This window comes from Lolium perenne, chromosome 4, assembly GCF_019359855.2.
Source record: "Lolium perenne isolate Kyuss_39 chromosome 4, Kyuss_2.0, whole genome shotgun sequence".
Classification (NCBI taxonomy): Eukaryota; Viridiplantae; Streptophyta; class Magnoliopsida; order Poales; family Poaceae; genus Lolium; species Lolium perenne.
The window spans coordinates 242,007,495-242,024,519 of NC_067247.2; the positions used below are offsets into that span (position 1 = coordinate 242,007,495).

Genomic DNA, 17,025 nt, shown 5'->3' on the forward strand with positions numbered 1-17,025 from the left:
ACTAGTAACGGAGAGCATGCAAGATCATAAACAACACATAGATATAACTTTGATAATCAACATAACAAGTATTCTCTATTCATCGGATCCCAACAAACGCAACATATAGAATTACAGATAGATGATCTTGATCATGTTAGGCAGCTCACAAGATCCGACAATGATAGCACAATGGGGAGAAGACAACCATCTAGCTACTGCTATGGACCCATAGTCCAGGGGTAGACTACTCACACATCACTCCGGAGGCGACCATGGCGGCGTAGAGTCCTCCGGGAGATGAATCCCCTCTCCGGCAGGGTGCCGGAGGCGATCTCCTGGATCCCCCGAGATGGGATCGGCGGCGGCGGCGTCTCATTAAGGTTTTCCGTATCGTGGCTCTCGGTACTGGGGGTTTCGCAACGGAGGCTTTAAGTAGGCGGAAGGGCAGGTCAGGAAGGGGCACGAGGGCCCCACACCCTAGGTCGGCGCGGCCAGGGCCTGGGCCGCGCCGCCCTATGGTGTGGCCCCCTCGTGGCCCAACTTCGTCTCCTCTTCGGTCTTCTGGAAGCTTCATGGCAAAATAGGACCCTGGGCGTTGATTTCGTCCAATTCCGAGAATATTTCGTTACTAGGATTTCTGAAACCAAAAACAGCAGAAAACAGCAACTGGCACTTCGACATCTTGTTAATAGGTTAGTTCCAGAAAATGCACAAATATGACATAAAGTGTGCATAAAACATGTAGATAACATCAATAATGTGGCATGGAACATAAGAAATTATCGATACGTCGGAGACGTATCACCCATCTCGAACGATGACGATGATTCCGAAAAATCGGAATCGGCCACCGACGATCCCGACGAAACCGAAATCTCGAGACGATGCGATCCCTCTTTTCCAACGCGGAAGTGGAACCTCCCGATCATCATCTCCATAGGCTCCTCCAGATACGCATATGCATCCACACGGGAGGGCGGGTGAGGAACAAAATCGACTAGATCAGTTTCGATCTGTTTACCTCTGTCCATCGCGTTGCTTGCTACCGAAGATGTCGACGATGTTGAACGTGCCATCGAGATCAGCTCCTTTTCGCCTCTAATTCCCACAGACGGCGCCAATTGATAAGGTATCGACTTGTCAATGCCTACGGATTGTAGACTAGGGTTTTCAGGGAGGTAGAGGGCAAGTAGATCTCGAGGGTTCAGCCGGAAAAGTACTTGACTGCTAAAAACTAGGGTTGTGTTGACAATGAATCGATCCTCTCTTTCTCCCTCGACCCCCCCCCCCCCTTATATAGGAGGCGGAGCCGAGGGTTTCGTGATGTACAAGTTACAAAGTTCGAGAGACTCTTTGAGTTCATCCCGTAATAGTTACAAGTCATTATTCCTAATACAACTCTATCTTTCCAAATCATCGCTTAACTGGGCTTCCGGGCTTCATAAACTTCGGGTCATGGGCCTTCAGTAAAACCCCGGGTACCATCTTTGGCAGGCCCATTGGGGATGCATATGTCACTGTGTGCGCAACATATCTAGTTAGTTTTCATGTTCGTTAGTGTGATTTCAGGCTAGATTTTTCCGATTTAGGGTTGTTATAGATGATTGATGCTCTAGTGCATTGTTGGGGCCTTAACGCGATGAATTTCCGTCTTTCTACTACAACAAGTTCTACTATGATGAGCATTATCCGGCTCTGGTGATGGAGATGGAGGGGCGAGGATGGCAGCGCCTTTCGTCTCGCTAGTGTTTGTAATTATCACTAGATGGTACAAAGACCTATTTGTAAAAAAAAACTTTTGAAGCTATTTATAGTATCGTTGATGATTATTAATAGAATGGTGGTAAAGGTTGTCTGTGCCTATACCTACAACGGATGAGCGGTGGATAGCTCCACTGGCTGGTTTTGTGAAAATCAACGTTGACGTCGCTCACAAGAAAATGGGTAAAGCGGGACCAATGGCTGCAGTTTGTCAAGCGGTGAACCGAGATTCCTTTGGAGTCTCGGCACTGGTCGTGCATGGAATCAGCAATCCTGCCATCCTTGAAGCAATAGCGTGCCAGGAGGTCATAGCCTTAGGTGTGGACCTTAACATATAAGGGCACGAATCGACTCTGATTGCATGGGGTTTGTGAACAGTGTGAAGGGGACATATCTAGGCAAGTTCACTAGTGTTATGAACGACATCTATAGTAGATCTCGAGAGCTTGATGAAGTTGATCGGTTCACGAGCAAAGATATTTGAACAGAGAAACGCATGGCCTCACGAGGCCCTCAGTCTCCCGTGATACCGGCTGCTATATGTGTGGTTAGTTCAAAGGCTAGATGAGAATTATATCCCTATGTCTATTATAGTTTAAAAAAATTGTGCTACTCCTTTTTTTTTTGCCCAACCTATCCATAGAAATGCTTCCTCCCGTTAGGTGTCATTTTTTTCATTGTTTGAAGCAACATAGCGTAGCACCGCGGCTACCGGCCCACCAATGGCCAAGCTTCTGCTCCCTATTCGGCCTCAACTCATGTCGTCACCTATAGCCCTGCCACGACCAACAACGCCATGCTTGCTTCTCTTCTCGAGGATGGAGGTTTTGAATACTGAGCTCGGGGAGACGTAGACTAAGGGGAATGGGTCTAGGGTCGCTGGATAGGTACCGACGGCTCGACGAGCTGGATTTATCGCTTGCGATCCCCAGGTGGCCATGTTGGTGCTCTACAAACGAACATTAGTGATTTACGATATTGCATATGTTGTTTTGTCATGACGTAAGCTCGTGTGAGTTTTTGGCCATGACTCTAGGTGTTACTGCAAATGTTGTGTTCATATTTCAAGTGTGCTTCTACGGTGTTTCAAGCATTGGCCTCAATGTTGCATAAGTGATGGTTTTCACGACAATATGTTGCAACCAATAGAACTTTGTTCGATACATATAATTTTCTTATTGCATAGGTGTGTCTCAAAGGCTGCAATGTTTTCAGATGTTTTTGACATACCACAAGTGGCACAATTTCAAAGTCAAGTGGCAAATTTTTATCATGACACACAACCTCAATTTCCTCGCAAAAATTTTTTTTCCCGCGGGTGGATTTTATTTATAATGAGTGTGGTTACTAGTTAGGAGAATCAAACAAAACCGGCTTTAATTTCCTAAGATACAAATGCTGTTTGTCATCAATGTGCGTTGCCTTACAAGCTCCTTAGGATCATTGTTCCGTAACCTCTCATTGTCCATGTAGTGGTTGTTTGAATCAGCATTTCCATTTCTTGCATATCACAAAAGATATACTAGTACCATCTAAGTGGCTGGGGACTGGGTGATGCTACCGATCATGTCCAGAGCAATGCATGGCTGGTTAGCAGGCACCTGAAAGCGCAGACAACACAGGGGGGAAAAGGAACAAATTAAGAAAAAGGGCATCCATCATACGGAATCACGGATGGGTGTTGAGAAACTTACAAAGTGTCCAGCTCCAAGGATCCAGTAAAAGTGCAGGTTCTCGTAAGATCTGACGAATGCCTGGGTGAGCTTGGAAGATCCACAGCTTAGAGGCTGCCTCGGCAGGCTCGTGAAGTTCTTCAGCCCATCCCATCTGAAATGCATGATTTAGTCAAAGGTCAGGCATTTCAAACTTCAGAGAAGAAACGTGAGTGATTTAAAAGGCTCACTTGAGCTTCTGAACCCAGGCTTCTGCGCCACTCGTTGAGCAGATCACGTCGAGCTTCACAAGGATTAAATATTTTTTAGTACTATAGATATACACGTCAAAAGATTACTATGAAAAATCGAAGTCATATACGGATGTCTATTGACGAACTTGGCTTGGACTTTCTCTTTTTATTATGCGAGAATTGTACGCCCATAAGGTGAAAAACATTTAAGTTTTACTACTAGCAGAATTCGCCGGGGACAACAAAAAGGGATTGGAGAGCACGAATCACCTGGCCATTGTATACTGTCACACTCACGCCGTAAGACAGCAGCTCGTCAATCTGTGCGGAGCAAAAGAGCGCATTAGGGTATATATAGAGCGTTAATTGGCCAACGCCATGGATTTCATGCCATTTTTGAAGAAAACATCACCAAATTCCATCCGCTGATCCGACAGCTCACTCACCTCGTCGATCCTCGGCTTCATGATTTCGCTCTTCAGCGCGCCATAGACCCTATACGACAGCTCTTGCCACGTGAGGTTACCGGGGATGATCTTGAGCTTCTGCTTGACTACTCCGTTCATGATACCGCCGATGGCGTTGGGGTCAGAAGCGGCCTCCTGGTTGCTGAGGTATCTTGAGTACTTCGTCAGGTGGGTATTGCTGGCCGCTGCCGAGGTAGTCGTGGACACCGGGTCCATGCCGCTGTCAAGCAAGAAATTGTACACGTCCTGCATGCAGAGGTAACAATTAGCTATATGCAATGTCATGGTACAATTAGTTATATACAGTACGTGTCATGAAGAAGGGGAATGATACAGAAAGCTAGCTGTGACAGTAGCTAGTGATTATAAACACTTACGACGCTGGCACTCTTGGAGTCGATAAACTGCAGCAAGTTATTCCACGAGCTCCACGCTTCATAGAACTGCCCAGCCGCGATCTGTTGCTGCGCCGTAGCCGCCATCCTGAAACAAGAAGGATTCGGCTGGTGATGGGAAGGTTCCCTAACCTCTTTGTACGTAGGCATATATTCAGAACTAATGTTTACGCTTTGGCGGCGTCGCCGGCATTGTCGTCCAGCCTCGACACCTCCAGGAGCAGCGGAGCGTACGAGAGCTGCATCGCTCATTGGTTTCAGCAGGTTCTTATCCACGCATTAGGAAGATCCAAGAAACGGCCGATTTTGCTGCTCACCGTGAAATCCTCGGGCGAGACGAAGCTATCGCCGAGCGCGACGCCGCCTAGGGTGAGGTTGAGCTGGCCGGCGCGGATCGCCCTGGCGAGGGAGACGCCGAGCGTGGCGGCGTACTTGCCACCGTAGGATTCGGCGACGAGGAAGAGCGGGCTACCCTGCTGCAGGGCGGGCACCTGCGTGGCGAGCGACTTGACGAGCGCGGTGGCGTCGGCGGCCGCCTCCCAGTCGGTCTTCACCAGCAGGCTCGGGTCCTCCACGTAGCTGTACCCGACGCCCACAGGGTTGTCCTGCCATGCCATGCACACAACACAACACAAGGAATACGTTACCACTTGGCCGGCGCTACATCGAAACGGCTAGCGAGGAGAGGAATGTGGGATTCCTTGAGTACTGAGTACTGACCACAAAGATGAGGTCGGCCTTCTGCAGCCAGGTCGAGTTGCGTGGATTCAGCCCGACGTCCAGCGGTCCGATCTCCAGGAAGTTGCCGATCCCGACGCCCGACGCTCCCTGATCCAACACAACATACGATTAGCTTTTTCCCGGTGTCAAATTCTCCCTTACTAGCATGAGACAGAAATGTATGGATCACATACTGGGCCTCCTTGCAGCCAGAGGACGGTCGGCCATGGCTTGGACGGCGTCGACACCCTCTGGGGGCTCTTGTAGTACCACCAGAACAGGTTTGCCTCTATAGCGCAAAAGAAAGAGAAAGAGCTTCAGAATTCTTGGGGATGAAATGATGGATCCATAGCCAGCAAACAAGGGATTATGCATTTATGCGTGTTAATTACTTGGCCGGACTTCGACATATCCCCAGAGCTCACTGCCGTCAGGGGCGCCGGTGGTGACCGTGGCGGCGGAGCTGGCGCCGAGCAGAGAGAGCATCAGGAGGGAGATCAGAGCTAGAGGACGGCAGTACGTGTCCATTTTCAAATTGGCACTTGCAGATACTGTGGTGCAGCCAGTAACAGGCGTTTACGCGTCTAAATAGGAGCCGCGATTGCCGTCCTATCCTTTACGTTGCGTATAAACAAGTGTTTCATCGGGAAATCTAAGGCGCACGGCAGCTGGCCAGCAACACCAGTAGTAACGCCGTCCGGCCGGTCACACTTATGCCGGCAATTCCTAGGCCGCAGCGACGCCAGTGGCCTCTCTCGGCGGCCGCGGCCGCAGACAAAGTTTGATGAGTTGAGTTCTCTTCCTTTTTCACCGAGCTGTATCTTGTACCGGCGTCAACAATGTTATACCAAATGCCAACGCGGATCCTGTTTTGAGTTGCCGCCCGCGATCTAGTCTAGGCAATGCAAAGCAGATTTATTTGAAAAAACTCTTGTCTATTTTAGTGTCGATGGCAAGCAGGGCATTTCCATCTCTCAATTCAATCAATCAAGTACTCCTTTGGTTTCCCAAATTAATTGATTCAATTTTGTCTAGTACTTATGTATGTTGATAAAGCTGAGCCAATTAATTTGGAAGGAGGTAGTAACTCTAAAGAGCGTATTGACCTAATTTCCCACAAAAGAGTTGAAAGCCGTTGACTATCGCTAAAACCATGAACCGCGTTTAAGGCTTTCGAGGATCTTTACGTGTACAATTTAAGCTCCAAAAAAGTTAATTTTGGCAAAACTAACCTATATCTATAAAGAACACACAAAATAACCTATCCTGAAAAAAATTCACACGAGACAGGAGCCATTCTCCACCGAACGACGATGTGCTACCATAAAACCACAGTCAATGGTGCCAAGATGACGCCGACGTGGCGGTCGTAGTCATAAGTGTGTCCCATTTCATGTGAGCTTGGCTCCGTTGACCATGTAGCCGTGCTATAGAGCTTGGCTCTGCCCGTGATGGAGCCATGCCCCTTCGGGGAAATAACTACCAAACCCGTGGTTAGGTTGTCCTAACCAACAAATCTACTCGTTTTCTTTCACCTCCCGACCTCGACCACTTCTCTCTCTCTCTCTCTCTCTCTCTCTCTCTCTCTCTCTCTCTCTCTCTCTCTCTCTCTCTCTCTCTCTCAATTTTCCCATCAGATCCCTCTAGATCTGTTTCATTTCTTCGTGGATTTTTACTCCCCTTTGTTCCTAGAGGTAATCTCCCCCGTTCTCCCTCTTTTGTCCAATTAATTTCGTGGGATTGGATGCTTTTTGAAACAAATGGTGAAACCCTATATCTTAAATTTAGAAGGTTCATTCTTCATATATTGACCAATGGTGGGTGGTGACATAGGCATCCCAAATGGGCCTGCCGAAGATAGTACCCGGGGTTTACTAAAGGCCCACTACCCAAAGAATAAGAAGATTCGGAAGCCCAAGATATTATTAAGGAAAGCTAGAGTTGTAATAGAAAGTCTTATTTGTAATCTTGCGGGATGAGTTAGAAACCTTCTCGGATTCTGTAACTTGTGCGGCACGAATCCCTCGGCTCCGCCTCCTATATAAGGGGGAGTCGAGGGACGCAGAGATCATCGAATCATTGTTCACAAACCTTAGTTTTCATAATCGTCGAGTACTTTTCGGCTGAAACCTTCGAGATCTACTTACCCTCTACTTCCAACTAAACCCTAGCCTACAATCCATAGGCATTGATAAGTTGATACCTTGTCAATTGGCACCGTCTGTGGGAACTAGAGGCGTAAGGATCTGATCTCGATGGCACGTTCAAGATCTTCGACATCATCAACTGCAAGCAACGCAATGGATCGAGGTAAACAGATCGCTGCTGGTCCTGTCGATTTTGTTCCTCACCCACCCTCCCGTTTGGATGCATATGCGTATCTGGCGGAGCCTATGGAGATGACGTTCGGAAGGTTTCGCTTTCGCGTCGAGAAGGAAGGATCGTATCGTGTCGAAATTCCGATTTCGTCGGGATCGTCGGCGGTCGATTCTGATTTTTCAAGCTATACATCGTCAACCGAATCAGGAGAAGAAGAAACTTCGTCGTCGCGCTACATCAGCATCAGGGCAAGAGAGAAACTCGCCAAAATCTTCAGCGACATGTCGTTTGAGTCATCTGTGGACTCATATATAAGCGATGGCTCAAGCAGTGTCGATAGTTACGACTTCATCGACAAATCTACTACAGTGGGCAAGGTCTTCACCAATCTCAACGATGGTGTCACCAAACCCAACATAGATCTGAATACAAAATATCATCAAATTTATGCCATTGGAGAGCCAAGCAATGATCAAGAAGAAACATCTGAGGCTTTCGACGATCTGGGAAATCCATACGTCGATCCCTCCGATCTGCGACGAGGCTTGGGCAATAAATACGTCGGGCCACAGCCGCGACACAGAGTTCAACTCCCGCAAGCAGCATGGGATAGAGCCGCGAGAGCTATGGACGGCTCAGAACCAATGGCTACTACAGCCACGCCAGAGGAACTACAACCATATCAATATAGGCTCGCACGAGCGGCAAGGGAATTGGAAAAACAGATAGCTGAGTTAAACAGAAGAAAGGAGGCAGCTTCTGCATCCAGCAGGAGAAGAGCAGATCTGAGTCAACAATCTAGAACTTCGGGTGATAGCCACAGGGAGGCTCGGAACAGAGCGAGATCAAGGTTACAACACATACCCGAAGCAGAAAGAGAGCACCTTGTCCAAAACCTCGACATGTCCTTTATGTCAATAGACACAAGAGGAAACATCTTCCCTAAAACACCAGAGGCTGGGTATATGGCGACACATGCTTTTATCCTCGCATCTAAACCACCTCCATGAGATCCAAGGGAAACATTGTACAACATGGCGATAGCAGGAGTTGGAGCTATGGGGACAACGTTTGTATCAACGCCTCCCGAAGGAGCGGCAAGGCAAAATAGTCCACGACCTGCAGCAGCAGCAGCGGCAGCCCCTGAAGGACCAAGTGGAGCAAGAGACACGGCAGCACAAGCAAGGGTCGACAGAGCGCGGCAAAGCAGAAGGGAACATCGGCAATCCCCAGAGCTTAACGACGAGGACATGTGTGGCTTGCCGTGCTTCACGAGGAGAGTCCGAAAAACTCGAGTCCCTTCAGGATTCAAGTTACCTGACAACTTCAAGAAATTCGACGGCCTTCAAGATCCAGAAGACTGGCTAGTTGATTATCTTGAGACGGTGAAGCTCACAGGAGGAACCAGGGCAACAGCTATGCAAAGCATCCAGGTGCATTTAAGTGGAGCCGCACGATCTTGGATAAAGAAACTTCCTCCAGGATCTATCGACAGCTGGGAAAACTTCGAGGACGTTTTCGTCAAGAACTTCCGGTCCACATGCAAAAAACCTGCGTCGTTGGAGGAGTTGAGAGCATGTCGACAAAAGCCGGACGAGCCAATGAGAAAATATATCCAAAGGTGGAACATCATCAAAAACTCGGCAGAAAATATATCTGATGAGAGAGCGATAGATGCGTTTGTCGCAGGAATCAGGCGTGGAGATTTTGTCGAGCACTTGGGAAGGACCAACCCAAAGACAGTATCCGCGTTAATGGAAATAGCAAACAGACGGGCAGATGGAGAAGATGTTGTCCACAACAAACGGCACAGGTCGCCAGAGGAGGACCGTGGTCGAAATTATCAACCGAGGCGACGATTTCCTCGGCAGTACCCGAACTATGATGCTCCAGGACAAATTTCGGCAGGTTTTCGGGCAAACACAGGAGGAAACAACAGAGATGATTATCAGAGAAGCAATGAGCAGCGAGGCGATAATAGAGACGATTCTCGAAACAATAGGCAAAATAGCGGGCCTAGGCCTTTTGTGTCTCCCGAAGAGATGATGAATGGGCCGTGTCAGATGCACTTTTTCCTCGACAGCAACGGAAAAAGACAGTCAGGACACCTGCAGAAAGATTGTCGCAATTTCCAGACAATGTTAAGGTGGGCGGAGCACGCTAACGCTCGGGCAGCACAGAGAAATCCTCGAGAACCCAGGAGCGAGATTCACTTGCCACCTCCCCCCGCGATAACAGAAGACAATCGACATCAGCTCAGAATAGCGGCAGCACCTCCACCACCACCTTACATTGACCCTAACTCCAACGGAGCGGTGTCGATGATTCAGAAGGGAAGGCCATCCAATAGAGCTCAGAAAGTAATCTCACGACAGGTGTTCATGGCAGAAAAAATGCCTCCACCAACAGTCGAGTATCTTAATTGGTCAGGGCAAGATATTGGCTTCACCATAGCAGATCATCCGCAGCAAGTTCCTCGACCAGGACAGTCAGCACTTATCTTACCAGCAGTTATTGCGGGATTTGATGTCTCTCGAGTGTTCATAGATGGCGGCAGCAGCTTAAACCTTATGTATGCATATACATTGAGGAAGATGAACATATCCCTAGCAAACTTGAAGCCAACAGACACGAGGTTCCATGGTATCACACCGGAGAAACCAAATTATCCATTGGGGAAGATCAATCTCGACGTTCAGTTTGGAACCCGAGAGAATTATAGAATCGAGAGGCTGGAATTTGAAGTTGTGGATTTTCCGTCGCAGTACCACGCTCTGTTGGGACGACCAGCATATGCTAGATTTATGGCGGTGCCACACTATACATACCTGTTGTGGAGGATGCCTGGACCGAAGGGACCAATCACAGTCAAAGGAAGCTTCGCCTTAGCCGATAAGTGCGATAAGGATTTTCATCGGATATCAGAAACTTTCGGGATGCAAGCTGAGTATTTGGCTTCAAGGAGTATGACTGACTACGACGTGCTGCCAGACGTTGGAAGGCCAAATAAAGAATCAACTTTCAATACCGAGAAAAATTCTAAGGAGGTATAGATTCACCCGACAGACCCGAAAAAGACGACGTCCATTGCAACAAATATGGATCTCGCATAGGAAAGCGCGCTCGTCAAGTTCCTCCATGAGCACTGAAAAATCTTCGCATGGTGTCCAGCTGACATGCCAGGAGTACCCAGGGAACTTGCCGAGCACCACCTCAACTTGGATCCTCTCGCGAGACCAATCAAACAACCCTTGCGGCGTTTTTCGGAACCAAACCGCAAAGCTATGCTATCAGAAATAGATCGACTTAAGGATGCTGGTTTTATCAAAGAGATATCTACAGAAGCCACATGGGTAGCTAACCCAGTGATGGTGCCGAAGAAACACACGACAGTCCTTCGCATGTGCGTCGACTTTACGTGTCTCAATAAACATTGTCCTAAGGATCACTTTCCCCTCCCAAGGATCGATCAAATCATCGACTCCACGGCAGGGTGTGAACGTCTTTCCTTCTTGGATGCATACTCTGGTTATAACTAGATCAGACTAAAAGAAGACGATGAGGCCAAAACAGCGTTCATAACACCTTACGGTGTGTTTTGCTACAGAACAATGCCCTTTGGTCTAAAAAACGCGGGAGCAACATATCAGAGGATGATGCAGAAGTGTTTGGTGACACAGATTGGGAAAAACGTGCAAGTATACATCGACGATGTTGTCATAACGTCAAAAAAGGGGGCAACGCTGATCGAGGATCTCAAGGAAACCTTTGACAACCTCGACAAGTTCTGCCTCAAGCTGAATCCGACGAAGTGTTCTTTTGGCGTTCCAGCAGGAGAACTTCTGGGGTTTCTAGTTTCAGCAAGAGGAATTGAAGCAAATCCCGACAAAATACAAGCTATCGTAACAATGAGGAAGCCAACAAAGTTGAAAGAAATACAACAGCTAATCAAGTAGTCGCAGCTTTGAGCAGATTCGTCGCCAGGTTGGGAGAAAAAGCGTTACCATTTTACGCTCTGATAAAGCAAGGAGAAAAATTCCAGTGGAACGAAGAGGCCGACAGATCTTTCGAGGATTTGAAGCGCACAATCTCGACACCACCAATCTTGGTGGCGCCGAAGGAAAAGGAACCTCTCCTGCTGTATATTGCAGCCACGCCCCAAGTGGTTAGCACGGTGCTAGTTGTTGAAAGAGAAGAAGAAGGAAAACTCCATGGAGTGCAAAGGCCAGTATATTTCATCAGTGAAGTTTTATCGCCTTCCAAACAGCGGTACCCGCAGTACCAGAAACTAGCATATGGAGTAATTGCAATGGCAAGGAAGTTGCGCCACTATTTTTCGGCACACCCGATAATAGTAGTCAACGAAGCACCTCTTTCAAATATACTGAACAATCCAGAAGCTACAGGGCGTGTCTCCCTTTGGGGAATAGAACTTTCCCCTCGGGACATCACGTATGAAAAAAGAAAGGCAATCAAGTCGCAAGTTCTGCCAGATTTCATTGCAGAGTGGATGGAGCTACAAAACACGGGACCCCCAGATTTGTCGAGAACTTGGACCATGAACTTCGATGGGTCCAAGAGAATAGAAGGAGCTGGCGCAGGAGTAGTACTTATATCACCTGAAGGCGACAAGTTGAAATACGTCCTTCGGATGACGTTCCCTAACGCATCCAACAATGAAGCAGAATATGAAGCCCTCATACACGGGATGAAGATGGCGAAAGCTTGTGGTGCAACTCGACTAAAAATCTTTGGCGACTCACAATTGGTGGCTCAGCAAGTTATGAACCAATGTGATGCAGTCAATGATAGCATGATGGCATACAAGGAGGTGTACAATGAGCTCGAAAAGCTGTTTGATGGATGTGAGGTAAATCACATCAGTAGATTGAGCAATGATGAAGCCGACGTTCTCGCAAACATCAGGTCGCAGTGCCTCCTAATCCCGCCAGGAGTATTTTGGGAAGAAATAGCGGAGAGATCCACGAAGCCGAAAAAGGTGCAGAAAAAAGCAAAGGAAGAGAAAACTTCGGCGCCCCTCAAAGAAACCACGGAGGATGAAGAGGACCAAGAGCTTGTGATGATGATAGAAATTCCTTGGATGCAAGCATATATATCGTATATCCTCAGGAAAGAAATACCCAACGATCCAGTTGAGGCAAGGCGAGTTATTCGACGATCCAAAGCTTTCACAGTGATCAAAGGGGAATTATACAAGCGAAGTATTTCAGGCGTCCTGCAAAGGTGTGTCACACCCGAAGAAGGAAGAATAATTCTGAAGGATGTACATGAAGGAATATGTGGCCACCACGCAAGTAGTCGAGCTATTGCAGCCAAGGTTTTTCGGGCAGGATTCTATTGGTTGACAGCAATTGAGGATGCCAAGGAAATAGTACGAACCTGCGACGCGTGTCAAAGGTTTGCCGCAAAACCTCACTCTCCAAATGCGTAACTAACACCAATACCATTGTCATGGCCCTTTGCCCAATGGGGACTCGATATGGTGGGCAAGTTGCACAAAGCTTCGCCTGGAGGGTATGAGTACTTACTGGTCGCTGTCGACAAATTCACCAAGTGGGTAGAAGCGAAGCCAATAAATTCACCAGATGCAGCGTCGGCAATAAAGTTTGTGAAAGGCCTCGTTTTTCGGTTTGGGGTGCCTCATAGCATTGTTACAGATAATGGTTCAAACTTCACATCCAAGGAATTCAAGGAATACTGCGCAGAAGTAGGCATTAAATTGCACTTTGCGTCAGTTGGGCACCCGCAAACTAACGGACAAGTCGAGAAAGCCAATGGTATCATCTGCAACGGCCTCAAAAAGCGCCTGCTAGGACCGCTTGAAAAAGCTCGACATACTTGGCCAGAGGAATTGCCAAGTGTTCTGTGGAGCATCCGAACCACACCAAATACGGCGACACAAGAAACTCCGTTTTTTCTCGTCCACGGAGCCGAAGCAGTACTACCAATTGAAATAGAGCATGATTCTCCAAGGGTAACAGAGTATGACGAAGAAACATCACAAAAAGCCCGGGAGGATGATATGGATGCACTCGACGAAGCTCGAGATGAAGTACTTTCACGAGTCACCAAATACCAGCAAGACCTCAAAAACTACCACAGTGGACGGTTAAGGCCAAGGTCCTTTCAGGTCGGGGATTTGATCTTGCGGTTAAATCAAAAAAGTACTGAGAAGCTCGAATCACCATGGCTAGGCCCTTACGTCATCACGGAAGTCATCGACGGAGGAGCATACAGGATCAAGGACAAGAAGACGGGGGCTCCTGAGAAAAACCCCTGGAACGTAGCACAGCTCAGGCGGTTCTACGCTTAGAGTCAAAATATAGTCCTTCTCTGTAAAAATATAATGTACTGAAACGCCCGCGAGTTTTCAGACGCACTCTTTTCCTTTTCGGGGCACCGAGTGGGGCCGGAAAGGTTTTTAATGAGGCGGGCTCGCGGTGCTGCAATATAATAAAGATAGTGGAGATATATTTCTTATTCTTCGACACGCTCGGGGGCTCAACGCCTTCAGGTCTCAAAATACGTACAATATAGACAAACTAGACTTACCAAAATATTTCGCCTTGGTATACTAAATACCTCGCCAAATATAAAAATTGGAAGCTAACAATTATAAATATAGTGTACACGTCAAAAATCTTATTGCTTTGGTCCAAGAACCTCGCAACAAAAAATATAGAACTTCGCAACAAAGATATCTTATTACAACAGAAGGGAAAATCTTCAAAACAATATAAACTCCAGCCAAAAGCTCGGGGGCTCGGTGGTTTGAAATAGGAAACATACAGAGTTAAACAGCCTTACAATATAGATTGTGTTTACAAATACACAAGAATGTATCAATGATGGAAATACAGCAAGGAGAAGAAAAAGTATTCAAGGGAAACCTAGCACATGGTCTATGGTTATTCGCTCAGTAGAAGGACGAGTACTATGCTCAGCATAGCTTCCCTTCACGAAGAATTCAGAATCCATCCAAAGAAGCTCATCCATCATATCTTCGGCAACAGGAGTAACCAAATCATCAATCTTGCCCATATTTCTCTTTTTCTTTGCCATTTTTGCCAGGCAAGTAGGAACAATTTGGTCTATGGGCAATTTTGGATGACAAATCATTATCATCATCATGGCAAATCTAGCGCCAGCAGAAAGTTGAGCTCGCACAAAACCATGGATTCGAGGAGCATCTCGAAATTTTTCCATTAAAGCTGGAAGGGTTTCTGGCATCTTATTCCGAGGGAACATGGTCCCATAAACTAAGAATAAAGTTTTCGTACAGAAGTCAAGGAAGTCACGAACCTGAGCCACGCGATCTTGAAATCTAACGATTTGGCGAGTACGCTCAGGAGTAACCCAAAAGTTAGATCCATGTTGCGCAGCCAGTCTTAGCAAAACAGCGGTTCGAGCTTCAACACGTTGGTCTTCGGCAGCAAAGATATCAGAAAAGAGCCTCGGCACAATAAAACAAAATATCAAGGAACGAATAAAAAAGAACAACATCCAACACGGTCATGAGCAGGAAACATACCTGTCATATCCAAACTAGCGTCAGTCATTAGCTGAAGCATATAATTCTCGCGAGAAGAAGTTTCAGCAGCCTCAGCAATAGCAGCATCCTTCGCAGCGATGGCCTCCTTTGCCTGTTGAAGAGCAATTTTCTCTCCTTCAGATGCTTTTCGAGATTGTTCCATCATTGCCAGAGTCTGTTTCTTCATGGATTGAAGTTGTTGTCGAAGTTCTTGCAACTCTTCCGGCAAATGTTTGCTTGAAGAACCTTCGAGGGGATTATCATCGACTAGTATTTTCTTCGAGAAGGAAGAAGCAGGTGAAGCATCGGCAGAGCAAGGATTGGTCGAATAGTTATCAAATATTAACTAGAAAAGAAAGCGACAGGATCAATGATAGTGCCAGAAGGAATTTCATTGATTTCTAGAAAAAATTACATACACATTACAAATGAAGTTCTCCAAAAGGACTACCAGGATAATTGTCGCCACAGCTAAATTGGCGACAAGGACAAAAGAGAGAGAGAAAGCAAAGAAAAAAAGAGGCATGCAACTAGACCTCCGGCCTCGATGAGCTAGGAGTTGAAGATGGCTTGATCCCGAGATAGGCCAGAATTTTCTTCGTATTGGGCTTGGCTGCCTTGATCAAAGACCGCCATTTTGCTTGCTCTATCTGCTCGGTGTCGCCAACCTTCATCCAGTCAACAGTTTGTTGGCTGTCAGCGACCAAGGCAACAATGCTCTCGACAGCAATCTTCATGTTCTCCTGGCGCATTTTCAGCCCAAGGTCCTCTGATGGATTGAAGCTCTGGGCAAGGGCAAGGAAAGTCTTGGGCTCCTCTTTCTTCGGGAAGAAGTAGGGGAATAGCTTTGACAATCCTGCGTCAGCATTCACCACGCCTTCACGAATTTCGGATCCGTGAAGCTCCAAATAAGAAAGTGTGTCCAGGAGAGGATCATTGTCGGGATTCTCCAGATCAAACTCTTGGTTCGTTTGGCCTGCAACAGGAAATAAACGTTGGTCAAAAGCAAGAAAAAAGCAGGTCCTATAAAAAATAGAAGGGATCGATAACATTACCTTGAAAGCGCCGATTTTGCGATTTCAGGCGTTTGAGGATCCCCTGTTCACGAGTAGCCTGGGCGGCTTTGTGTTCGTTTAAAGCAGTTTCAGCATCTGCAAGTCTCTTCTGCAGTTCCTCGACACTAGCAGCTTTTGCCTTGGCTTCATTAGCCTATGCTTTGGCCTCGCTAGCAACAAGTTCGGCTTTTTTGCGGGCCGCTTCACTTTGCTCTAGTTTTTGAGCAAGAGTGTCGGCAAGCTTGTTGGCCTCTGCAAGTTTCTCTGTCGAAATAAAAAAGAAAGGTCAAAATTGCGACAAAAAACAGGAGCAAGAAGTCAGAAACAACGACAACAAAAAAGTTATTACCTTCAGTTCTGCTGGCATACTCACGGTACCCAATGAATTGGGATCCGATGCGAATAAGCTCTTTGATCATGGGCTGTCAAAGAAGAACAAAGAAAGAGAAACATCGGTATGGAAAAAGAATGAAGGCGTAAAAAAGCAAATAGAGGAAATATAGATATTGGCAAGAAAATTAAAAAACTTACATCATCCAAGAGCGGAGTAGAAGAGCTACCCAATTGAGGGGCAGGCTCAATGATCGTTTCAATCCTTGTCCTTTTTGGTGAAGGAGCAAGGGGGCTTAATGGCGGAGTAGTGGTGACGACGTTTTGTTGAGGAGGCGAGGATTCTTCTCCTTCAACTAGCGTATACGAGACAAGTAAAGTATGTGACGTGATCGTCCGAGGAGCCACGTCAAAAGTTGGTACTTCTTCCTCATCATCGCTGTGATTAAAAATCGACAGCATAAAAAGCAAGATAAGACAAAAATTTCGAGTACAGAAATAAGGAGAAATAAAAATGACTTACGAGCAGACGAGGGAT

The 17,025-nt window shown here is 47.0% G+C and overlaps 1 protein-coding gene and 1 long non-coding RNA gene across 2 annotated transcripts; both read right to left on the minus strand.

Annotated features, from left to right (window-relative positions):
• Positions 1-3,073: 3,073 nt before the first annotated feature.
• On the minus strand, positions 3,074-5,759 carry LOC127328514 (serine carboxypeptidase-like 51). Its single transcript, XM_051355108.1, has 11 exons — positions 5,624-5,759; positions 5,426-5,520; positions 5,232-5,339; positions 4,829-5,116; positions 4,683-4,750; positions 4,494-4,599; positions 4,096-4,362; positions 3,920-3,970; positions 3,647-3,699; positions 3,438-3,570; positions 3,074-3,344 (listed from the first exon to the last, which is right to left on the minus strand). The coding sequence occupies exons 1-11, from the start codon at positions 5,757-5,759 to the stop codon at positions 3,276-3,278; spliced, it is 1,374 nt and encodes a 457-aa protein (XP_051211068.1). The 3' UTR covers positions 3,074-3,275.
• A 10,613-nt stretch (positions 5,760-16,372) lies between these two features.
• LOC139838964 (uncharacterized) lies at positions 16,373-16,776 on the minus strand. Its single transcript, XR_011756757.1, has 3 exons — positions 16,689-16,776; positions 16,507-16,579; positions 16,373-16,421 (listed from the first exon to the last, which is right to left on the minus strand). It is a non-coding gene; the product is annotated as an uncharacterized lncRNA (long non-coding RNA).
• Positions 16,777-17,025: the final 249 nt, after the last annotated feature.

Excerpts from the sequence above, each read along its gene's own strand:
- LOC127328514 (XM_051355108.1), bottom strand. The coding sequence starts at position 5,759 with ATGGACACGTACTGCCGTCCTCTAGCTCTGATCTCCCTCCTGATGCTC. Across the intron at positions 5,521-5,623 it reads ATATGTCGAAGTCCGGCCAA|AGGCAAACCTGTTCTGGTGG; the intron begins GTAATTAACACG and ends TTTGCGCTATAG. Across the intron at positions 5,117-5,231 it reads AGGCCGACCTCATCTTTGTG|GACAACCCTGTGGGCGTCGG; the intron begins GTCAGTACTCAG and ends ATGGCATGGCAG.